General features: G+C 43.1%; 1 protein-coding gene across 1 annotated transcript in view; it reads left to right on the top strand.

Annotated features, from left to right (window-relative positions):
• Nucleotides 1-25140, top strand: part of VWF (von Willebrand factor) — a 132589-nt gene that overhangs the window by 4095 nt on the left and 103354 nt on the right. The window contains exons 6-10 of the mRNA XM_051770709.1: nt 8207-8331; nt 16468-16681; nt 18532-18654; nt 21125-21236; nt 23090-23136. Coding sequence (XP_051626669.1) covers nt 8207-8331; nt 16468-16681; nt 18532-18654; nt 21125-21236; nt 23090-23136 — 621 coding nt within the window. The remainder of the gene's footprint in view (nt 1-8206; nt 8332-16467; nt 16682-18531; nt 18655-21124; nt 21237-23089; nt 23137-25140) is intronic.

Here is a 25140-nt window from a genome sequence, read left to right as displayed (position 1 = left end):
GAGATTAAATTCCTGCTGCTGGCAGGTTTGTACTTGGATTTGGCATGGGCTGCTGTTCTATTAGGTGGTTACCTTTTAATGACATTTCCCTGTCTGTAAGGGCTGTTGGACTGGAGGTGCACCTGGTATCACACCAATTCCTGGTGAGAAGTGACTTTTGCTTTTGCTGCTCAGTGAAGTCTACCAGTGTGGGTGAAGACTGAGAGTTTTTGAAAAGCCCTGAATATGACTTTGAAGTCCTATGACTGATCTTGATTTTTGGTATTTCAGTGTCTTTTAATTCTGAGCACTCACCTGAAAGGCAGAGGTTAAAAGTTAATTAATACATTAGTAAGTTAGAATGGTAATGTAATACTTTACATGTAATAAAAATAAATTATTCAGAAAATAGAAAGGGAGACAAAGCAACTTGAAAAGGAGCCTTCCAGTGCTCCAGAGATGTCTTACTGACACTTGGGATACATAAGCATAGCTTCTGTGTACAGAAAACCACCATATCTCATAGTGTGTTAGAATGATTAATATGTTCTTCAGCAGTGTAAAAAATGAGAAACAAACTCTGGTCACAGAATTGTTTGGCAGGACTTGGATACCTTAATGTCTGAGTGAGTTGAGATTATGAAGTTTATATGCTTTTCTCAAGACAGTAAATAGTTTTAAGGCTTTTATGAAAAGCAGGAACAGAAAAGGATGTTGTATTGCCTGTTCAAATGTAGAAGAGGCCCCTCTGCTGCTCATGTTTAAATGTGTTTCATGCTGTATTTGTTTTACATGCTGGAGGCTGTATCCTCCCTCTTAAAAAAACAAAAGCAGTCCTTTCACAGCCACAGATTTCTGAGTGTAATGAAGTCCATGACCAGGTCACTGCTTGGAGGAGCTGAAAAAAAAATAGAGAAGATGACATAGAACATGTGTTTTCTGTGTCTCTTACAGAAGACAGAGCTTTCCTTATACAGTATCCTGTGTGGATATACATTTCTCTGATTTTTAGCCTGAAAAACACATTTGTGTGTCAGCAATTCTGCCAGTATTTCACTCTGATACAATAGAGCTTTCATTTAAACTAATTTAGAAGGAATTAGAATGAGTTATGTTTGAATTTGTTGTATCAGTGAGGGATGTCACTCCACCCACGCTCTGTTTGTCTCTCTGGCAGCTCTGCTGGTTCATTGGAGCGATTCTTAACTTGCTTCAAGTAAAATCAGTTTTTTAATAATTCAGATCACTTCTTTTAAAAAAAAACAAACTATTGAATCCAACTTCCAGGTAAGGGACAACACAAGCAGCTGGGAGAGGTAATATTCTTTAAATGAAAAGAGCTGGCAGCCTACTGGTAGCCTATGAAGAAATTTACCCTTCTCTTTTCACTGCAACTTTTATTTGCTCTCCTTTCAACCTGATTACATCTCATAAAGGTCAACCCATCGCAGGATGTGAGCTTGGTGTAAAGACTTAGTGATCTGAGGGCACCAAAGGGTTGCCTTAAGGTTACCAGCAGACTGAACTCTCCTGTTGGTGTGCCCACTGCTTCCTGTTAAAATCAGGAATTTATCAGATTGGGGCCTCAGTTCTAATCCATTAGATAGCTTTCTGGGATGGGTTTGATAATAAATGCATTAAGATCTTTGAGCTTCAGAATAATATGCAGTGGAAGCACAGTGTGCAAAGGGAAAAGACAACAATCTAATGTTGCCAAGATTATGGTCTCTCGTCTGGAAAGCCCTGAGGGACACCGTGCAGATCTGAACGTCAGAGGCAAAGGAAGGAGGTGATCACAGAGGTTGTGCCTCAGGTATTGTGCTATAGCCAGTGAGCTTGTCACAGAGAGCTGAGATGTGTGAAACCTTCCTCCAGGTGTTTTAAAGGCTGGTCAGGCAGCTCAGGATGCCCTGGCCTTCAAGCTGTGTTGATTTACCCTGGAATGGTACCTGTCTGGTTGCTGCTAGTCCTTGCCTGCAAGAACCACTGTAATGGAAAGGTCTGCAGCCAAAATGTTATCTTCTGAAGTCTCTCACAGGCTGTAGCTCAGATGGTTCTTCTGTATCACCTTTGTGTCTGTCTGCATAGGAGGAAACTCACGTGATGGGATGGCCTGTTTCTGGGGCTTCTTTATAGCACCAGAGGACCAGATCCTGATTTTGTGCAGAAGTCAGAGTTGTTTTGGGTAGAATCTAGCCCACAAATGTTGTCTTTCATCCCATGTTTTGTCACAGTTTCAAAAAAAGGCAATGTTTATACTGAAAACAAATGAAAATGTGTTTTTTCCATATTTTAGGGAAAGAAATTATTGTGATTTAATAACACAGAGTTAGTTTGCTTTGCCCCGAAGAGAGTAATATAGAACTTCATTAATTGTTTGTATTTGGATTATTTTTAGGGTGGTGGTGAAATAAGAGGCAAAGCACCTGCTGTGTGCCTGGACAGTACCACTTACAGCAAATAAATAGAGGAGGCACAAAGAGAGGAGTGTTTAAAACTTAGTGAAGTGTGCAATTGCTTTTTTTTTTTTTCCTCTTGATATATTTATACTCATATTCTATTTATACTAATGCTTTATGATCCACCCAATCATATGTTGTCATGGCACTCTTATGAATCCTCATTGTGTTTTGGTGTGGAAACTGAGAACTGCCGAGAGGATAACACGCATTGCTTCTGTGTACACTTTTGATGTTCAGCTGTTTGAGTTCCTGGAGGGTCTGAGACGTGATACCTTGGCAGATTTACCTTGGTAGGACCCAGCTTTGAAGGTGGCAGCCTTAGGCATTAGCTCTTGACTAAAGAAAAAAATAAAAATAAAGCCTTCCCTGTAGGTTTCAGATATCACAGAATCTCCCGACTTGGAAAGGACCCACAAGGATCATCGAGTCCAACTCCTGGCCCTGCACAGACACCCCAACAATCCCACCATGTGCTTGAGAGCGTTGTCCAAACACTCCTTGAGCTCTGCCAGGTTTAGGGCTGTGACTGCTTCCTTTGGGAGCCTGTTCAGTGCCCCACCACCCTTTGGGGGAAGAACCTCTTCCGAAAGTTGCAGGCACACATTGCCCTTCAGACAGAGGATGGGGGTGCTGAGTCACTCTCATCGACATGGTTACTACAATAGTTCATCCTGTGGAGAAGTGCTCATGTCCTGTCTAGACTTACAAACAAGATGGATTATCCTGTACGGGGTTGTTTGTTTATTGGATATGGCAGCAAAAACAAGCCCCTTGAGAGTTTGTTCTCACACTTTAAGCATAACTAAAATATAAAAAGAAAGGTCTTGAAAGCTTTGTAGGGTTTTTTGTTTGGTAGCAGCTGGGAGAGGTCTTTATACAAAGAAATCAGGCAGCCTATAGGTTTGTGATATTGCTGTGATGTGTGCTTGGATGTCCAGGTCGTCAGTGAAGTCTATTTGTGCTGAAGAGATCATTCAAGTCCAACACAGGGATATTAATCCGTCATTTTCCTTTTTGTCCATGTCACGCACTCTTAGCATAATGGAATTAAAAAATATACCAACCTAAATTAATTCAGCATCCCATGATGCTTTTCTTGGCACTGGCAGGAGGCATGTTTCTGGGAATCTGTCTCCAAATTACTAAAATATTAATGATAAAACAATACCCCTGGAGAATTTTGGATAAAGTCTTGATATTCTGAGCCTGCTACAGGTGTCAGCAACATATTCCAGCCTTTAAGCTGCTGAAATACAGAATATATGATGAATATATCTGTTCACAGGAGAGTGAATATAGGTTAAACAAGTAGAAGCAGACAATATCTGCAAGGAAAAATCTGATATTTCAGGTAATGATTTCATTGCAGAAGTAGTATAGATGCATATGACTGAATATACAACTTCTCTGTGTGTGGTACCTGGTATCAGAAGCTCTTAAAGCATGTTCCAAACTCACAGTGATAGTAGTGCAGCTAATAAATATTTAATCTTTTTTTATTTCCTAGGAAAGTAAATGAAAGTTTTGGTCATTCTGAAATGCAAATTTCTTGGCATTTTAAACAATATCAGTAATTTGATTTTAGGCTAGTTTAAAAATTTTGTTTGGTGTAAGTGATCTCATTTTCTTTCCTGCATTTTCATTTGGAAGCAAGGGGAATTAAGCTGTCATAAATGGTAAAGGTGAAGATGACTTAATGTTGCACCTGTCTTTGTAATAGGACCTCAGCTGAGATGCCAAAAAACCTGCATTCATAACCTGCTTTAATCTGGTTCTGGAATCGAGGTCAGACATTTCTGTTGTGAGGAGTGTGCCTTCATCACCAGGCTGTAGATTTTGGGGGATGGCTCATTCCCTCTCATGTTCAATATTATTAATTTTGGGTTCATTGATCTGGAGAGGGCAGGAAAGACTTTATAGCCCATGACTTCACTATTTCATGTCATTAATTTGATGCAAACTATGGGTCAATTTTGGTCAACCTTGCCAATAGTTTTGCTCATCTGGAACTATGTACAAAACCATGTAAAACTGTGTAAAAAAAAAAAAACCCACCCAAAAAACACCAAACAAAAAACCCCACCCTAAAAATCAAAATCCCCCTCTTTGCTTGGTAAATAACCAACATGTGAAAGTTGGTTCTTTACCAACTAAGACTCTATTTACCAATTAAAACTCACAGGACTGTAGTGTCTTGAGCAAATTCTTGCAGATATTTTACAGGTGAGTTAACAGACCCTGAGAGAGTTATCTGATGGGCCTATGGCCATATGGAAAATCTGGAGGAGGTCAGGGTTCCTGCTTCCCACTGGGTGCCTTGAGCACAGGGTTGTGTTGTTAATGCTTTGCCTTGCCTGACCACAGGTCTCAAAGTAAACAAGCAGCATACCAGCTTCAGATTTCAAAAGGAACTGGTGACTGTGAGACTCAGATATCAGTGTGGACGCAGATTTTTCTGTCAAGAGTGAACATCACCTATCTGTAAGCATCTCCAAAGTGGGAGACATGTGAGGGCAGCAATCAGAGCACTAAAGAATGCCCCCCAGAGACCCTGCCTCTTGCTCAGGTGGTTGGTGAGTGGCCTTCTTGAAGACCTTTGCAGGGTCTTCAGTGTAGTGATATTTCTGGGACGCTAGGAGAAGGTGAGATTTGTGTTGTCCTTTAAGATCTACCTCCTGAACCCATCTTGAGTCCTAAAAGGAGATTGCACACCAACTGGCTGCCTGGGGGTCTTGGCTTTTGAGCAGCCAGTTTGCACGCTGGTATCTGTCTGTGTACCGTGGTCCATATCAGGCAGCAGTTCTTCCAGCACTGGTGTTCAAATGCTTTGCTTACATTACATTTTGTGACAGCTTCTATTTTCAACACATTTCCTGCAAAACTTAGACTTAACAAGTTCTTTATCAAAAGTCCCACCCAGGCCCTACAGACAGTTTCTGGGTGTAGGGCTCTGATGAGCCCTGGCTATGAGTTGTTTCACCAGAATCTTGGCTGCCTTAAGAAGGAAAAAAAAACTGAAGGAAATGAAGGGACAGATGGAAAACAAAACTCTGCTGTGCAGGAGAGGAGGGCATAGTGGGGGAAAGCAGTGCCAGATCAGGCAGCTCAGCTGCCTGGATGTTCTGTTGATAACATCACCTGCACACTTAATATAATTTTTTAGGCTGCTTTCGTTGTCTCTTCTACTGCCTTTCCTTTCCTACCCACTCGAGTCTTTCAGCAGAAGGAAAAGTAGGTGCTGTGGGGAAAGGCAGAGGTGTTGGCAGTTGCTCTTCCCTCTGCCCAGAGCAGTCAGATGTTCTGGAGACATTTCTCCCTCCCTGCTTTTTTTTCCCTGAAACCTCCTCAAGTAGATGAAGTATTTGAGAATCCCCACACTGATCGACAGGGTGCATAGTGTGAGAGTCCTCTCCAAAGGAACCCTCTGCAGAAATAACTTATTCCATGATGCCAATTTGTTCAGTAGCTCAGCGGCCCAAGTCACTTCATAATTTCATATTAGAGGTCTTCTGATGATCAGAGAAACCTTCATGTCCAGCTCCTTTTCACATTTCCACTGTTTGCTAGTATACAGTCAGGTGCTGGCAACAAGAGGGTTTGAAAAGCAGGTTCTAAAAAAAACCCAAACAACTCCAAACAAGGTTTGAAATTTATTTATTTTGTAAAGAATTTACAGAATCACAGAATCATTTAGGTTGGAAAAGACCCTCGAGATCATCAAGTCCAACTTTTCAACTAGACAAGAGCATTGAGTGCTCTGCTCTTGAACACCTCCAGGGATGGTGACTCCATCACCTCCCTGGGCAGCCTGTTCCAATGCCTTCAGTGAAGAAATTCCTCCTGGTGTCCAACCTAAATCTCCCCTGGCACAGCTTGAGGCCATTTCCTCTCATCCTGTCACTTGTTACCTGCAAGAAGAGGCTGGGTCCAACTCCTTTCAGGGAGCTGTAGAGAATAAGGTCTCTCCTGAGCCTCCTTTTCTCTGGGCTGAACACCCCCAGCTCCCTCAGCTGCTCCTCACAGGAGTTACTCTCTAGACCCCTCACTTACTTGAAAGTATTAATCATAGAATGCAGCAGAAAAACTAAAATATTGTGATGGAAATATTTTGTAAAAGAGTTGTATAAGAGGTATAAATTTACAAGGACCACAGAAGAAAAAAAAATATATTGCGGGGGGAGAATTAGAAAAACAGGTGACCGGCATTTCTGAGCCAACAGTTGTCCCAGCCTTCAAAACTTAACTTCTGTATGAATGAGCATCCATGGGTCCCTGCCAGCAGGAAGCCTGGCATGGATGTGCATTCAGGGCCAGAGGAGTATTGCTTTGGAGCAGAGCCCAACTCCTGTTACATACCTGGAAGACTGAATTACTGCAAACAGAAGGGGACACATTTAATTTGGCACCTTGCTTCTCCTCAGGCTGGATTCCACTGTTGCTCTAATGTATATAATCTGTGCTGAGCTAAAGGCTTGTGTTCTTATTGCTGCATGTCTTCTCTTGTGCCAAGCCCTGGCTGTATGGATGAAAATTTCACACCTTTTACCACCTTTCCCTGCCATCCTTTCCTCTGAGTCTTCCTGCTCTGACATCTGCTGTGGGCCTAGCACATGCTACCTTTGTAAGTCCCTAATTTCTAGTTTGCACAAAAGTCTACTGAAGGCTACAGGCTTTAATGCATCTGCCATAGCATTCTCAGTGCAGTTTTCATGACTGCCCCATAGTTTAGGAACAGTTTTAGTGGTCAGTATATTCTGTGGTTTTGTACTTATCATGCAGCAGGTAGCTCAATGGAGTCTTTATTATATCTACATATATTATAAAATATAGATATATTTGGGATGTTGTTTTTTTTTTTTTTTTTTTTTCAGATTCAGTCAGGGTTGTATTTCCACACATTCTCTGCATAAAGGTCTTGAGAGTGCATTAATGGTGGCAATTGACATTCTCACATGCAACACAGCAGGGTTTTAAAAAGCAACTGTAGGGAACTGAGACACATGAAATGAACTGGTTTGTAGCAGAAACCCACAGAAGGAAGCAGAGGTAGTCCTGAAGTGAGACAGATCATGGGAGGGAAAAGGGGGTGGAGGGAGCATTCTATTTCTGGGAGGATCCCCCTTTTCAGGAGGATGGAGCAAGAAAAGCAGAGAGGTGGCTTTGCATCTCCCAGGAAGTGGCAGCCATACAAACTCCTTCAGTTTTGCTTTTTTGCAAAGTGGGTGCAAATCTTACACAGGAAGATGTATCATCATCGTCATCACAGATGATGGGCTCAAACCATTTCTCAGCACACGTGATTTAGTTTTGGATAGAAGAAAAATCAAGGCTAGCTGGGATCAGGAGTGCTAATGCTTGTGTGGGAAAACCAGCTGCATTTTGTTTGCCTCTCTAATATATCTTGTGTTTTATTGACAACTTCTAAATAGTAGGAAGATGTGTAGGTGTGCTTTGGCTTCTGCAGTTTACAGCTTACCAGCAATATCTCTACCACATTCATGCAGGTGTGAGAAGTGCTGGGAGCTGCCTTCTTCAAGTTTTAGTGTGTCCTTGAGCTCAGAGAGCTCCTCTGCAGGAGTCAGTCCAGATCACTGATAGTGGCTTTTCTACAGTCAATCTTCTTAGAATAGAAATCCATTTGATATGACAGGTTTTATTTTTAAAGACAGCTTCCAGCAGACTGTCACCTTGAGAATAGCCAGTACTGCCCACTTGTTGCCGAAACCCCTCAACAGCCATGTGCTTCTCCTCTTTTTCATTCCCAGGGACCCTGGTGGGGAACAGTTATGATTTTGCAAACTCCTGGGCTTTGCACAGTGAAAACAAGCGCTGCAAGAGAGTGCAGACTCCAAGCAACACTTGCAACATTTCATCTGATATTGCAGAGAAGGTTGGTGCTGCGAGATGCTATTCTGGTTTCAGTCCTCCCCTACCTGAAAGGCAACTCACCTGCCCTCTGGCAGGAGAACACAAATCACAGAATATCCTGAGTTGGAAGGGACCCACAGGGAGCATCAAAGCCCAACTCTTGGCCCTGCACAGAACAACCCCAAGAATCCCACCATGTGTCTGAGAGTGTTGTCCAAACACTCCTTGAGCTCTGTCAGGTTTGGGGCCATGACCACTGACCTGGGCAGCTTTTTCCAGTGTCCAACCACCTTCTGGGTGAAGAACCTTTTCCTAAAGTCCAACCTGAAGCTCTCCTGACACAGCTGCATGCAGTTCCCTTGGGTCCTGTCACTGAGAGCAGAGATCAGTGCCTGCCCCTCCACTTCCCCTCCTGAGGAAGTTGTAGACTGCAACGAGGGTAATACTTCTTTGAATCCGCATCTGTACCTAACCTGGTCCTCCCCCAGCAAGTGGTTAGGATGAGAGATGCAGGAGATAGCCATGCTGTGTTCCTGGGGTGCTGTGGTGTGAGGTAACTGTGCCAGGCACTGATTTTGCTGCTGCACTGGAGCAAGGTGTGCAGCTCCTCCTCCAACCTGTCAGGTGTGAACCACAGGGCTAGTGGTGGCTGTCTGTGGGCCCTCTGTGGTGCAGCAGGGTCAGGTGCAGGCAGAAGGCAGAAGGTTGAAGTGACACGTCCTCAGCGTTGGCTCCTGCTGCCTCTGGGCCCTTGTCAGTGTGGGGCTGAGTGCAGGATGCAGCCTTGTGCTTGCAGTTCCTGAGCTGATGTGCCCTCCCTGCTGGTGCTGGCAGGAGGATTTCTGCACTGGCCTTCCCAGCTGTTGCACACTGGGATTGTTCTTTTAATGCTAACCTTTCTGTTTTTCAATTTGGTAATTGGACTGTATGGTAAAGGTGTGGAGAAGTGACCCTGGAAGCTGCATGTTCTGACCAGTTTTACATAAGTTGTTGAGGAAGGAACTGTTCACTCACTAGTGAATGCAGTTTTTCACTCCTATTGAACCCTACCTGTTCTACCTAAAGCTGGAGCACATATATATATAACCCCCTTTCCTTCCCCCCAAATAAAACCCCAAAACCTAGCACACGAGTATCAATCAAGCAGAGAATGCAACAGCTTATTTGAGCCTGAAGTGTGAGTTGCTGCCAAAGAAACTTTGGTATTACTTAGGAAAGGTGTGTTTCAGTGATGCCTGTAGAATGAGGTAGCTAATTCCCTTTCTGACTCTACCATCAGGGAAGTGTCAGTTCTGAAGCCTCTGTGGGCACCACCCCCCAAACTGTATTTGTGAATGTGTTGCAGTTTATGTACCTGGGAGTCAGCAGAGCAAGAAGATGCTCCAGCCAGGCTATTTCTGACAGAGGAGATGTTTTCTGTAGGTGTTGCAAAAACTGTTTGCCACCAGGCAATTTCCCTTGCTAGGAGGAGATGCTTCCTTCAGCTATGCATACAGATAGCAGTGCTGATTTATTGAATAAACACAGAACTGTTTGTCTTGGCCAACTCTGTGACCCCCTTTGCTGCATCAACCTATTTTTTTCTTGTCTTTTATAAATATAAATAAGTTCCTTGTTTCCATTAGACACAGTGTGGATGCAGGCAGATGGTCACCAGCTCAGGGAGGAAAGTATCTTTGAATATATACTGAAACATGTGGTGTTACAGACGATGAATGTCATGGTGAATTCACCCACTGAGGGGTTACATCTGATTCCATGTACCCTGTTGTAAATCAGAATTACTTGGTAGGTGCCAGGTTTAGATTTATACCAGAGTAACTGAGGACAAAATTGAGCTGTTAGTTTTTTGCTTTTCAGGTCCTGTAGACTGACACTTGCTAAACTAGGTTCAAATCATTTCTCAAAAGTAGTAACACTTCCTGGAGCATATCTGCTAACCAGCTACTTTGAGTGCTGGTTTCAGTTTCCTGGAAAAGGCTAACTAAGAGTTGGACAAGTTGCAAAGTTCTGACCCTAAATTTATACTTCCACTAAGCTTTTGGATGGAGGTGCTTCAGACATATTCTGAAATTCACTTCAGCCTCTCTGCCTGCAAAACTGGCTGAGGAAATGACAGCCCTGATTTCAGGCTGGGAATCTCCAGCCTGTGTTTCTTGCTTGAGCAGACCTGGTGTGTGTGGGCTGTTTCTGTCACGGTCAGAACTGATTGAACACCTGCCTTGAGAAATGGTGTGTGGTGCCAAGGGTGGGACCAAAGCACGAGGAGTTCCTATCTGGCTGAGACCTTCTGAGGGGCAGGACTGCACAGCAGGACAGGCTGAGAGAATTGGGATTGTTCAGCCTGGAGAAGAGAAGCTTTGGGGTGACCTAATTGTGGTCTTCCTGTGCCTGAAGGGAGCCCCCAAGGAAGATGGAGAGAGACTATTTCCAAGGGCCTGGAGTGACAGGACAAGAGGGAATGGCTTCAAACTGACAGAGAGGAGGTTTAGATTGGATATTGGGAAGAAATTCTTCCCTGTGAGGGTGGTAGGCCCAGGGACAGGTTGCCCAGAGAAGCTGTGGTTGCCCCTGTATCCCTGGAAGTGTCCAAGGCCAGGTTGGATGGGGCTCTGAGCAACCTGGTCTAGAGAAAGGTGACCCTGCTCATAGCAGAGGATTGAAACAAGATGATCTTTGAGGTCCCTTCCAACCCAGGCTGTTCTATGGTGGTTTAAACATGGTTTCAGGGCTAGTTCTTGTGACTGGTTGTGGATGTGGGAAGTTGGTCTATTCAGGCAAGTTTAACGTTTAGAAAATGTCAAAATTGCAGCTGAGGCTGGGGAGTGGCATGCAGGGCAAACTCCAGTCTGATGGGTCGACTGCAACTTGTGAGTTTTCTACGGATCATATTAAATATTGATGTTTTGTGGGTAAAGTTTGCTTTCCTGCAAAGTGAATGAAATGATATTCTCTCTTGTGTGAGTTCATGAGCTCACAGCATTTAACATTACTTTAATTTATTCCCTGTGCAAGAATAAATACAGAGCTATTAATAGAAGTCCGGCCAAACAAGTGCCTGCTGAAGAATGTAGGGCTTTTTAATAGTGTGCTTTGTTTGCTTGCTTCAGCTCCAGGAATGTAAATCTCCTCTGTCTCCCAGCCTCCTTCCCTCCCTGGCACCCGATCAGCTGTTAGGTGAGGAAAACAACAGCTCTGGTTCAGAGCACTCCTCCCACCCCTGTGCCCTCATGCTGGGAGGTCTGTGGCTCTCTTTGCCCTCTCTCTCAGCCTCCCTGTCCCCCTTCCCAGTCCAACAGCACCCTTGGAGAGATGACTTCTGACTTCTTTCATTGGGAATTGTAGTGACAGGCCAAGGGGGAATGGCTTTAAGCTAACAGAGTAGGTTTATATTGGATATTGGGAAGTTTTTCTCTGTGACAGTGGTGAGGCCCTGGTTGCCCAGAGAAACTGTAAATGTCCCATCCCTGGGAGTGTCCAAGGCCAGCTTGGATGGGGCTCTCAGCAACCTGGGATAGTGGAAGTGTCTCTGCCTGTGGCAGGGGGGTTGGAACGAGATGATCTTTAAGGTCCCCTCCACTCTGATTCTATGCAGTGAAATTAGAAAGCTCTGTAGCAATTTTATCTTCAAATCCTAGAAAACGCTGGAAATTTTGTGGTTTTGTCTTGACTAATGTCTCTGTGTATCAGCTGAAAATCTTGAACCAGCTCACACTCTTACTCCACTGTTGCTCAGGGACTCTCCCTGCCCGCCACCTCTAACACACACACACACACTCTTACACATATGTGACTACCTGTTGTCTACCTTGCCTTGTGATCCAGAGAGCATTCCAAACTGGGTAGATTTAGAAGGAGGAAGCAAGCTGCTGCTTTCCTGTTAAGCCCTGCCCTCAGCAGCTGCTCTTTAGTTACTGGAAAGGAGCTTCACTGCTTTGTCTGATGCATTTCTTCACCACTTGCTTGTGCTGATTTAGGCTGCCTTTTCAATGAAGTGCTGCAATCTCAGAAACTCTCAGGTGACCAATGGCATGGGTAACATGGATGTTGAAGTATTAAAGAGTAATATGGAAAACTGTAGTAATGAGGCAGCCTTGAAAACAAAAATATTTCTCTTTTAAAACATTGCAATTGATTTATGTGTTCTCATGTGTTACCTTTATATTCTAGATTTCACATCTAATATAAATGGTGTGTGGAGGCCAGACTTCACTGTATTCATTGTATTATTTCCCTTTTTTTCTTTCTTATTAGGAAATTATACTTACAATACGTGATGTGAAAATGATTGAAAGTGAAATTCAAGTAGTTTCTGCTTTTCCCAAAATTCAAATTTTGCTGTGATTGGTAAGAAATAGTCCTGCTCGTTATCCCACAGAGTACTTCCATATGCAATAAAGTAATAGCATTCATCTCCAGATCAGAAGGCAAGCAGAAGTTTTCAGCTTTGAACCATAATTTGTCATGGTAGAGGTCAGAAGCAGGTCCAGCAAAGGTCCAGAGGTCCAGCCCCACCTCTGGAAATGTTTAGTGGGGCTTTGAGCAACCTGGTCTTGTCCAAGGTGTCCCTGCCCATGGCAGGGGATTGGCCTAGAGGAGCTTTACTTTCCAACCCAAGTAATTCAGTGATTCCATAAATATACCCTTCCTGAATGATCTGGAGAAACTCTGTGCATCTATATACCTTAGGGCTTAAATTAAAGGGAATGAGAGGGGGTGTCTGATTTCTGCTGTTATTTTTTAGGTTATATCTCTTTAATGGCATTTGTTAAGCAACAGACAAATGCAGTTCATGCAGCAGCAGAAGGCAATGCCACAGAAATGGGAAGAATGTACAAAATTCCACCTCCAGCTCTGTGTGGTGGGACTGGGGAAGAAGGAAGGTCAGCAAGTTTGTGGTCACTAAGGGTTGTTAGTGCCAGGCTGCTGCTGAGCCATTTAAAGAAACATTTAAAATAGAACTTCTACAGAAGTGGAGGGAGAAGTTTTATGACTTTCACCTGTATTTTGGATACTGCAGTCAGTTCTTCTAGTTTTAATCTTACAGACAGCTTTACTCTAAGCACTGTTTCAGCCTGAGCCTTCACTCCCTGGTCTGTTGGGTTTAAATATTTCTTTGTGTGGAGCAGCTTCTGGAGCTGTTGATCCATGAGCAGGAGTGTTACAGCAGTGGATGAGGCTGCCAAGATCTGATGCTCACCATATCACACTGCCTCCTAAACTAAAGAATAAGGACCTCTCCCAGTTCAGCCCAACCACTGAGTTTTAAAGAAAGGGAGAGAAAATAAGAAGAATTTGCAGAATGGTTTAAGTTTGAAGGGACCATTAGAGGTCATTGAGTCCAATTCCCTGCTTCCAACAAGGCCATCCTAGGTCAGGCTGCTCAGGTCCTTGTCCACTCACATTTCTGGTGTCTCCACAGCCTCTCTGAACACTTGCTCCAGTGTTTGACCACCCTCATGGTGAATTTTTTTTTGTTTTGTATCTTTCTGGATTTACTCGTATTGGAACAGGCTCCCCAGGGCAGTGGGCACAGCCCCAAGGCTGCCAGAGCTCAGGGAGCATTTGGACAATGCTCTCAGGCACAGGGTGGGATTGTTGGGGTGTCCTGTGCAGGGCCAGGAGTTGGACTTGGATGCTCCTTGTGGGGCCCTTCCAACTCAGGATATTGTATGATTCTAGGATATTTCAGCTTATGTTCATTAATTCATCACAATAGTTGAGATATATCTAAAGGATGGGAAAATTTCAGCTCTAATTTCTTCTATAAAGTCACTGGAAAATCTGAAGAAATTTGAATGGCAAGAAAACCTTTACATGGGAAAAACAAAAAGTACTTTTTGTTGCTTTTTAACACATGACTTGGCTTCTTAACAATCAACTAGAGCTCAACTTTTAGCTATGCTGTTGCTGAACAAGTCCAAGACCAAAGAACACTATAGGAAAAGGAAAACTTTAATTTTTTGTGTGTATATAAACTGCTTTATTTTTTTAAGTTGCTTTCACATCTAAAATTTACTGATATGTAATAACCATGGTCATAAAAATTGTTTCTGCTAGTTTTCCTTTTAATGGAACATACAGTCTGAGTTTCACTGTAACATAACAGTTGAGTTGTATCAACTTTTTAACAAGTTCCTTGTTAAGAAATTTTATTAGCACAGCCCCTAAATGGGCTTATTGCAGATACTGGTTTTCTGGTGCACTTGATACTGTCTGGATCAAGGCTTTGATCCAGGAGCTGCTGTGCTGCTCATCCTCTGAATGGCTCTGAGCTCACTTTTGGTTTTCTCAGTTTCATCCTGAAGCACTGCTTTAATAGCTTTTTTGGCTGCTTCTGTTGTTGCTACTTCCACCCTTAGGGCACTTTTTCAGCTTTCTTGTACTTCTGTGTAGTCTTGCAGCAGCACCAACCACCATTTATGTAGTTCCTGCTCCCTCCCTTCTCCTTTTTCCCCCCCTCTGATTCAGCATGGTGGCTGCTATTTAGGCATCAGAATTATTCCAGTGATTTTCTGAAGGACCACCGTGTTCAGCTCTCAAGTTAACATTGGTTTAAGTTCCCCAAGACCACTCTCAGAAAGCTCAAAACCTCTGTGTTGTTCACTGAGCCCTTTGCTAAACTCAAAATGGACTAGACATTTCTGGTTGGTTTGTTTTCATAAGTAAGAAATTCTGTCTTGGTTCAGGCATGTACTAGCTTGAGTTGATCACCTGAACAAAGCACCCTTTAGCAAAATAAGTATTTTCTACTCAGCAGTTTTCCTGTACAGGTATAACAGCTGCCATTGAGAGAAGATCTCTAAATTTCTGCTGACTGCTCAACTCTGTGGGATTTTTCATCTCCAAAAATTAGAAAGCAAGACTTTTTTTTTTTTCCTTTTTGTTTTTTTTTTTACACAGCAACTTGTATGTGCTGTAACCTCAGGTTAATGTATGTTAATGTATTCAGGAGTAATGTTACTGTGAAATAGTCTGAAGAACATGCTCACCACCTCCAACCACTGAATGTAACATATGAAACATAACTCGATTACATAAAAAACTGACAAATAAGTAGAATAAAATTACGCTTCAACTCTCTGTGCCAGGGTCGTATCAAGAAATAATTTTCCCACTTATCTAAACTCAGTACCATCCTTTCAGAAAATTGCATTGAGGACCTCAGAGTTATTGAATGTGATATAATGTGCACATAAGAATCTATTTAGGGGCCTCCCATGGAAAACTTAGTCATACACTTAGGTTTCTTTTCTCGTACAGCTAAGTTTCCTCTTAGGTTGCTGCTGTCTGAAAGGGGGGGTGTTGATATCCTCCCCCCTCTCACTGTGCTGTCTTCCCCTCGCTCTTGCTGTCAACATGCTGACTTAACTCACCAGAAAAGCAGAAAAAAATTGCTTTTCTTCCCTGAGTTATTTTTCTGCTATTTATCTGAGCTGTTGTGCATTGGACAAGCCAACAGGAGCAACAGGCACGTGTGGCCAGAAGTGGGAAACAAATTTCATTCCTGGGATTTCAAGTCAGGCTCAGTCTTTCACTCTAAAACTTACCCTGTTCCACCGTTATTCAAAAGATGACCTGGTAATTTTTCTTCCTCTGTACCTCAGTCCTAGGCTCCTCTTTTCCTGGTAAACCAGACACCATCTGATTCTTTGCTGGGTGGAAAGCAGGCCCTGAGATTAGCTCAGCTGGTTAAAATGTGTTGCCAATAAAGCCAAGGTTGTGGGTTTTGCCCCTGTGTGGGCTATTCACTTAAGAGTTGGACTTGGTGATCCTTGTGGGTCCCTTCCAACTCAGAATATTCTGTGAGCTCTGTGATTGAAGAAGGTAGAATGCTTCCATCCATTTGCTGGCTGACTGACATGTTTCTGTGTGAAACACCCCTTGTGTGACACCTTATTCTAGAATAATCAGTGTATTAATGTACCTCTGTACATGTGGATGTGGTGAAGGAATGGACATTATTCACTATTACCTCTTGACTATGATGTAATTAACTGCATGGTGGTGTTAAATAATAACTGTGATGTTGTTTAACAGCAGTGCTGACAGCATGTTTGGAAAAGCTGGGTTTTCTACCTTCTTCCTGAGATTATAGGAAGTAATTTTGTCTCTTTTTCTCTCTCCTTTCTACCTTTGCTCCTCAATTCTTGTGCAGGGCATCATGGAAGCCTGCCAGCTGCTGAGAACATCTTCCACCTTCTCCCGGTGCCACCACCGAGTAGATCCAGAGCCCTACATCAGTCTCTGTGAGAGAGACATCTGTGCCTGCACCCACGTGGACTGTCACTGCCCAGCATTCCTGGACTATGCAAGGAGCTGTGCCCACGAAGGGGTGATTTTGGATGGCTGGCCTGAAGAGAGCTCATGCAGTAAGCTGGCAGAATTCTTCCTAGGCTGCTTATCCCAAATAAGATCATGCCTGTCTTGCAGATTTATGTCCTGCAACTAAAAGCAACCAGTGCTTTTTAAGGATGTTGGTTCAGGGTTACAATCTCCTTCAGCTCTCCATCCCCCGCCTTTGTTCTAGAAGTTTTTGTCCCTAAGAGAGAATTGTTTGAATCCTCTGTAAAGAAGATCCTGAGCTGTTAACATGTGCCACCTTGATTTACAAAGTCTGTGAAGACTTATTTGGTACATAAAGGTATAGACTGGGATGTTTAGGAGCTATTTCACATATGGTTCAAATATGTGACATTATTCAACAGGTACTTGTAAATCAGCATCTAGTGAAAGGCTGTCTAACCTTTTTTCCATAAAAACAATTGTTTCACCTTTTATTTGCTTCAACCAAGTACACTGAAATTGGGATGTTGCCTTTTTTAAGCCAGTTTTTGTCTAGGTGAGGGATCCTGATTGCATCTTGAACTGCTGCCTTTATTAGCCCAGTTTTGCTCTCGTCAGAGGTCCTGATTTTATCTCTGCTGAGATTTTGCAACAGGGAAGTGCACAGACTGACTGGGATGTTTTTCTCATAGCTTTTCATTACACAAAGCCCCCAATTTTCTCAGCATGTTTATGTAAATTGATTCTGTGGAATAACTGACTTGTTTGTACTGACAACAATTTCTTCTCTGGTAAAGGCATTATGCCACTGGCCACCACTGAAGAAAACTGTGCCTTCAGATGATGGTTAGGGCAGGAAGATACTGCCAACCACTTGTTGGAGGGACTGTACACCAGGAATAGAGATTGCACACGAAGGAGAGTCTGAGTTCTAGCAGTATTTGTTTACCTTTCCATTGGGACATAAAAGGGATCTGATGAAGGCTCATCTCCTGGCTCAGGGTGTGATCCAGAGAACCCATTTTTGCTGGGGCTGTTTGTAAGTCTGATTAAAGCCACAAGTGAAATGAACCTTTCTGTGATCCCAGGAGCTCTAAAGCTCATTTCTAACCTTTGAATTAGCAAGCCATGTTTTTTTTAATGAGTTAGGAAAAAGAGAAGTGGCCTGCTACTGCATCAGGAACTTAATTTTCCATCACCCTTCATCTCTGCTGTTATGCTGCCTCAGGAGATGATGATGGTGTTACGTTGGAGGTATGGGAATGGCTCTAGTTCTGGGCACACTGTATGAATGTGAGCTGGTGCCCAAGCCCAGGGCACCAAGGGCAAGACAACTCCTCCATTACCCTCCCACCTCCTTCAATGGAGGATTTCATGGGAAAGGGCAGGCTGTAATCTCTTCTTCCCACTCCGTGCCCACACAGTCTTGAAGGGTATGGTGTGTCTGTGCACTGGAATGAAGGAATGGCTATAGTCTGTGCTTGTATAATGGCCTGGCAGCAGTGAAGGTACCATGGCATTGGTGTTATCCTGTGCTGGCAGTTCTCTGGAAGGAGGAGTCTTACCAAAGAGTATAATTCCACAAACTGCATAGCTTAAAGGTACAGAACACACTGTTTGTCCGAATGACTTATTGCAAAACTTCTCCCCATTGTTTGATTGTTCTTAATGCACTTGGGTTTAGCTATTAAGACTCAATTTATTAGAAGACAAATTAAGTCTTAAGTATCTACTACACTACCTGACATGTGATGGTGTTGCAGCAAAATGAAAATCAAATGTTTCTTAAAGGTCCTGCTTCTGAAAAAGGAATCAATGATTGGAGAGGATATGACCTTTTTGATGTCTCTATGGTTCAGCCTTTGATAATTAAGGGATTTATTTATTTAAGATTTATTAAAGAATTTGCATTTCTAATTTCTTTTATTTGTTTCAGGGCCAAGATGTCCAGTTGGCATGGAGTATAAAGAATGTGTATCCCCATGTACCAAAACCTGCCAGAGCCTGAATATCAATGAAGTGTGTCATGGACAATGTGTTGATGGCTGCAGCTGCCCTGGTAATTTTTTTACTGGGTTATTTAAAGAGAAACATTTGGCAGTCATGCTACCTATTTTATTAGAAGAAGGAGAGCTGTGTCTTCCCCTAAATTTTCTTAAATCAGAAACACTTCTGTTTTCTGTGCTCAAGGCCCAGAATAAACCAGTTTCTGTAATGCCTGTATGCTCACTCCATGAAAGGGCCATTTTTCAGACCCAGCTAAAAAGTAAATGTTTCTGTGAAAATCAGTACCAACTACTACTCTAGGATTGCCTTTATTTCTTGGTGAGGGACTGCTTATCCTTGATGTATTCCTTCTGAATTGCTTTGGTTAGAGGCACACAGAGGAAGAAACAACAGAGCACATACTGAAATAATTTCTTGCAAAAAACCAGTCCATGTAGAGCTCACAATATAATTTCAAAAATCTTTGTGATTTCAGATGAATAATTTCACTTATTATTGAATCTTTCATATGGGAGATGAGGTTGGATTAAAGGGGGAAGCTCAACCACCACAATCTTCCTCTTCTGTCTGTTGTACTTAACTGCAGGGGGAGAGTTTGATTCTTGGCTGCAAAGCTCCCCATGCTTCCAGACCAAGCTGATTTTTGGCTGTTTTTTGGTTTCATTGGTTTTGTTTGTTTTCAATAGGACTGTCTCTGCCTTTCACCCTGTCAAATCTGGACTTGGTGTGAATGCACGGAGGTATTTACTGTCCTTCTGTACAAGATACCAAGTGCAATGGAGGTTTAGAGAGATCATAATCTGCTTTCCAAAACAAGGCAGTAATGACAATGTCGGCCTCATTTGAGGAGTCATTGCATTCAGAGCTTAGTAGTTTCCTATTTATCTGCCACTCTCTTACTTACTGGAGGTTCAAAGCTGTCACTCTGTGGCAGGACCTGGGAAGGTGCCCATGGAGGGTCACAGATTATATAACCAGACACAGGAGCTTATTTTGTTGGGAAGGATCTGGCTGCTACCTTTGTGCAGTTCCTGGGGGTGTTGGCAGGAGCTGAAGGAGATGAATCCACTGGCTGCACAAGGGCTCTCACTGTGTTCTTCCCTTGGTAGGCACACGGGTCAGTTCAGCACAGGAAAGGTCTAAGGGGACAGACACTGAAGAGCACAGAAGCAGGAGCTCCACATGAAGGGCATAGGGCATGAGGAACAAGTAGATGGGTAGATGGAACTGCATGGAAAGAAATAACAATCAGGGTTTCAAAACTTTTATTTAGGGCACACTCAAAAGGGAAGAACCTTGATTTGAGTTTAATAGAAAACCAGGAGAATCTGGCAGATGGCTAGAGGGATTTAGGATGAGGATTATACCTTTGCTTATCTTTCTTCTAGTTCTCCAAGTGTAAAAAGGATCTGAAGGATCTGTTCAACAAATGTCTTTTTCTTTTTTTTTTTTTGTCTTTTCCTCCCTTAAATGCTTCACAGTTCCTTTAATTGCTGTAAATGGAATTACTATTGCCAGGATAAAAGGCAGGCATTCCGTTTTCTTGTGCTCTCTGGAGAGCCATGCATCTCTTAAATGCTCAGATCTTCTTTTGAATATCCCTCACTGAAAGGATTTTCTAAGCAGCCAAGATCTTTCCAGGCAGCTCTATGGAAAGAATGGGAGAAAGGGCACTTACCTGTGTCTCGCTGTCTGTGGTGACTGCTGCTGCCAGGGAAAAGAGCCAAAGTCTCTGCAGGCTATTGGAAGGAGTCCTTCGAGGAGAAGGGAGAGAGGTTTTCAAGAAACAAAATGTTTTGCTACAGCAGCTCTTTTAAAAATGGAGGAATCTCAACTCTCTCTCAATATAGGGATTGCAGAGAAAGAAACTTGTCCTTTCTTCTTTTTCTAGCTTGTAGTGCTACCTCAGACAAGTCCTGTAACTCTTTTGTGCCTCCACTTGTCTTTGTAGATAAAGTACTCTCTATATAGAGCAGGTAATTACAGTTGTGTAATATGGAAACCTCAAGGGAAGTTGGCCCTTTTGCTTTTTGCTGCTGCTGAAGTTGAGAAGAGATTCCACAGCTCCTCATGATGTTTCTTTCTCTCAGGCCTCTCTGCTAGACTGACATGATATCCAGATTTGTTTCTTCATTCCCTACATTGCCTACCCTTTGGTCCTCTTATGTCTAACACAAAACCTATCTGGACACCCTTTACTGCAGTCAGTGCAGAGTTTTCCCAACAGTCAGGTGTTTTGGACCTGGGGACTTGCTAAGCAAAGAGCTTTACTGGGAGCACCAGAAATGGTTTGCTCAGCACATCTGAGGGAGAGGCAGCACTAGAGGGAAAGCAGACAGCAGCCCCTGTGAGGCTTTTTGGCAAGCCTCATTCCTTTTTATTCCTGTATGTGATTAAGTATGAATAATAATGCACATGAAGTCTTGCCAAAATATATGAAGAACTAGAAAATCTAATTGTATCTGCATTTCTGTCCCTGTGTGTGTGTGGTACATGTATCTGATGCTACCCAACCTATCCAGAGGGGCTGCTCCTTGATGGTGAACACTGCATTGAAAGCTCCGAGTGCTCCTGCATCCACTCTGGAAAACATTATCCTCCTGGCTTCACCATCTCCCAGGACTGCAACTCATGGTAAACTCTGTGTTGTTCTGGTGTGGCTGCCATAGATGAGTCACTGCACACGGGTCACTGGTTACTGTTTTGGATGATCTTTCTAGAAATCGCTCTACTTTTTAAAATTTTCCTTTTATTGGCAAAGGACTTGCCTCTCTTATTGGAATTGTCAGCCCCTTCCAAGAAGTGAGCTGTTCACAAAGGCAAAATCAGCTCTGCTTTTAAAGGGATATTTGATCTGATAGAACAATGTGGAGGTCACACTCCTTCAAACAGACAGAACTACCTGTTTCCTGTGGATAAGACTGACCGGCAGGTTCCCATGTCTGGTTAGTGTCAGCAGTGGTGTCTTTGTTTTGACTTCCTACATTTATTTAACCTCTAAGCCCCATTTCTTTCCAAGAGGGGTTAGCCTAAGGCACGTCCTTGGAACTTATCACAAAGCTAATGAGTCTTCCTAGCATAGCCCATGATTTTTCCTTAACTCAGGAATGCCAACCTGAAGGGGAAGGCTAGCAGTCTAAAGAAAGGAAGGGGAATGACTAATATATTCCTGATCTGGTTTTGTTTAAAGTGTAGACACATTTGTGGAAGGAGTTCAGACAACTCTGTACTCAGAAGTTTCCAATTAGAGTACAGGAGGACTCAGTGAAAACCATGATATGCAGAAGAAAGGTGGTCTGTGCATCATCTTTGTTAATCAGAACATTTTCATTACCTGCACCACGTGTCACAGAACATGAACCATGACATTAGCATTTTGTCTTTTTCCCTGGAGCTCTCTGGAGCTTGACCACATTCTTCAAACTTAGTGCTCTTGGGAGATGAGTACTGCCTGACAGGCTATTTTTTTTTCATTGTTTGTATTTTTTTTTTTTGCTTCCTGTTATTCAAACTTGATACTGCTGTGGAGAACATCATTCCATTGACTCTGCATTTATCCTTAATACACTGAATCCCCACAAATGGTTTTCAAGTCTTTAGCAGAAGTCTGACTGACTTGGAGGAGAGGGATTATTGCTCTCCAGTGATGGACTCGTGAGGACATGACAGGAGTAGCATTGCCAGGGCCCAGCAATGCAAGAGAGAGGACTGTGGACTGGAGGGAGTCTTGTGGAGGACACTGGAGGTGATTGCAGCAGGGGAGTCTGTGAGGAGAAGCAAAGGGGAATAGATTTGTTTAAAGAGCAATGAGGGGACTGTCACTGCCTAAAGACAGGCTGTAAAGAAGACTGGACCAAACTCTTCCCAGAGGCAAATAACAGAGGAGTATGAAGCCATGGACACAAGCTGCAGTAGAGGGAATTCTGTTTTGATATTGATACAAGGAAAAATTCTTCCCCTTGGATGGTGCTGCACTGGGACAGCTGCCCAAAGAGTCTGTGGGACCTCAGCTTGGATATTTCTAAACTCAAATGGACAAGGTCCTCAGCCACCTGGTATACCTTTGACATTGCCTTCTTTCAGTTGGGGGTTGTAGTATATGATTTTTCTAAAGGTCCCTTCAAACTTTTTCCCCCCCCCGTGATTCTGTTGTATTGATGAACATACCTTGAGAACTGCATTGAAAATGCATTCCACATCAGTGGAATACAGCTGAATATATATATTAAACACAGAGCTTTGGCAGGGAACATCAGAAGTTCTTGAATTTTGCAACCATTTCCATTCATATCACCAACAGTTGCTGTCAAATGATGGTAAGAAGGGATGAATACGTTAAGAAATGAGGTTATGGGAGATGGAGAGGATGTTGGGGACTGGTCTAACTTCCCTGGAACAGGGACCTGTGTTTCAGTAGTTTGGGAAAAATTTGCAACAGAAGATTTGAATTCACATCCTCTTGTCTAACTTGCCCTTTTGTTTTCTAGCATTTGTCGACATGGCACCTGGCTCTGCAGCAATGGGGAATGCCCAGGTATGCTGGCTTTACTCTTTTCAGGTTTTGACAAGCAAGCCTTGCCTACATCTCTCCCACTTACATCCCACTTATATGTTTTTTTTCCACACAAAAGATGAATCTGTCTTTGTTCTTGCTTGCTTGCTCCAGTGCATCCAGATGGGATCATTCTTGTAGGTTCCTCTCGTGAGACAAGTCAGACATTGTGCTGTATGGTTTATGTGTAGCAATGAAAAATCCTGTTTGGTGAGAAGAATGGTTCTTTTTTTATTTACTTGATTTACCAAGATATAAGGGTCTGTGTATTCAGAGGACTGGCTTTCAGGTAGAGGAACATTCCTAGGTTTCTTTGACCAGATACAATTCCTAAATTGATTGTTTGAATCAGCATACTTGTGTTGATGGGAGAGTTGGAAGTACTGAGAATAAATTGGATTACTCAATACCCCCAGGATTTGGGCCCCAAAGGTCATGTTGTGGGTGAAGGATCTACAGCCCCAGGGAGAAGGTGGCTGCCCTGCCTTCCATGGATGGTGACAGACTGGAGAGGCAGCTCTGCAGGTGCTCTTGCTCCTTTTCCTCCACCTCCCAAACTCATGGGTACTGATGGCTGCTGTCCCAGATTTTTGTCTGCCTGGAGAATGTGGCTTTTCATGTTGTGCATTGGCCAGCAAATTATTTCCTCCTGCTAGTCCTGTGGCTCAACCCCTGCCTTGGTTCCTGCACCATGTTCGGCCACCATGTTCACCTGGTTGACCTGAAGCAGCATCTGACCCTTCTTGCATTGTGTGCAGAAATCTGCAGGGAGACAGCACGGCTCCTTCAACTCATTATTCTCCTTGATTTGGGGAACTCAGAGTGGAAGGGGTGAGGAGAGGCTGGGGTTATGGCTGGACAGGAAAAGAGCAAATAAGACTGTGCAATACTCACAAATTAGGAACGTTGCAACAGTCTTAAAATGCTCAATAAAAAAGTCTGTCTTTCTATAAACATTAAGCTTGCCTGACCCATCAATGCTCCATTTCCTCCTGCTTTAGACTGAAAGAGCACTTGCCTCCACGAGTCAGCACTTAAAAAAGGGGTGGTGGTGGTGGTCTGTGCAAATGTTCAAACTAGAGATGATGTTTTTAGTGAGCTATGCCCTGTGCTTGAGGTGTTCATTGTTGTACACGTGCCTACAAACAACAGTAAACTGTGCTGAGACAGTATGGGAGGGCAGCAAAACTTCCCAAAGTAGCCAGATTTATATTGCTCCCTGTGCAGTTTGTCTCTATTTGCAGCAATATTGCAGCATGTTTTTATTGTTGGTTGGTTACCACAAATATTTCTAAAATCATAATCATGTGTCCAGAAAGTTTATGTACTTATATAAACTCTAGGTAGTTCCATTATTTTTTTTTTTTACCAACTTGTTTGTTAGGAAAGATGGCTTTGATACTGTGGGAAGGAATTGCCCAGTTTGGCACCAGTAAGTTTGGTGATAAAGCTGGGTCCCCAAATGGAGGGAGGGCAGCCAACCAGCAGAAGCTGGCTGGCACTAGCAAGAAGCTCTCAAGCTGATATCATAATTGAAATAATTATGAAGGTAGTAGGTTTCAGGAAATTTCCTGGGATGCATTACACCAAATGGAGCAGACAGAGGGACTCATAAGGAGAGACTTTGCCTCAGGAAAGAAATTTCCCTTCCAGGAGCAATGCCAAAGGGCTGGGACTTGTCTTGGATAGCAGTTCCCTAGTTCTGCGAGCTGCAAACCTGTCCTGTTGGTTCCTAGTTGCAGAGAATGCCCTGGAAATCAAACTGTAATATGGTGGGTTAGGCCTAGTTTTCTTTAGATCTGTTTTCCCCATCTGGTAGCCAGTTAACTGACTCTGAAGTTGAGCTTCCCCCTGTGTTTGCATAACAGGGTACTAGATCCCAGCTGTGGCATCTGCATTACTGACTGCCTGGAAATGAAAAGCCACAACTTACCAAAACATCTTAAAAGGTTGATATATTTAAGTAACCCCATTTTGTATTGGAAG

This window comes from Manacus candei, unplaced genomic scaffold (assembly GCF_025592945.1).
Source record: "Manacus candei isolate 608988 ecotype Guabito, Panama unplaced genomic scaffold, ASM2559294v1 h1tg000124l, whole genome shotgun sequence".
In the NCBI taxonomy this organism is placed as follows: domain Eukaryota; kingdom Metazoa; phylum Chordata; class Aves; order Passeriformes; family Pipridae; genus Manacus; species Manacus candei.
Note: the sequence above shows the minus strand (reverse complement) of the source record. Positions and strands in the feature narration are given on the sequence as shown.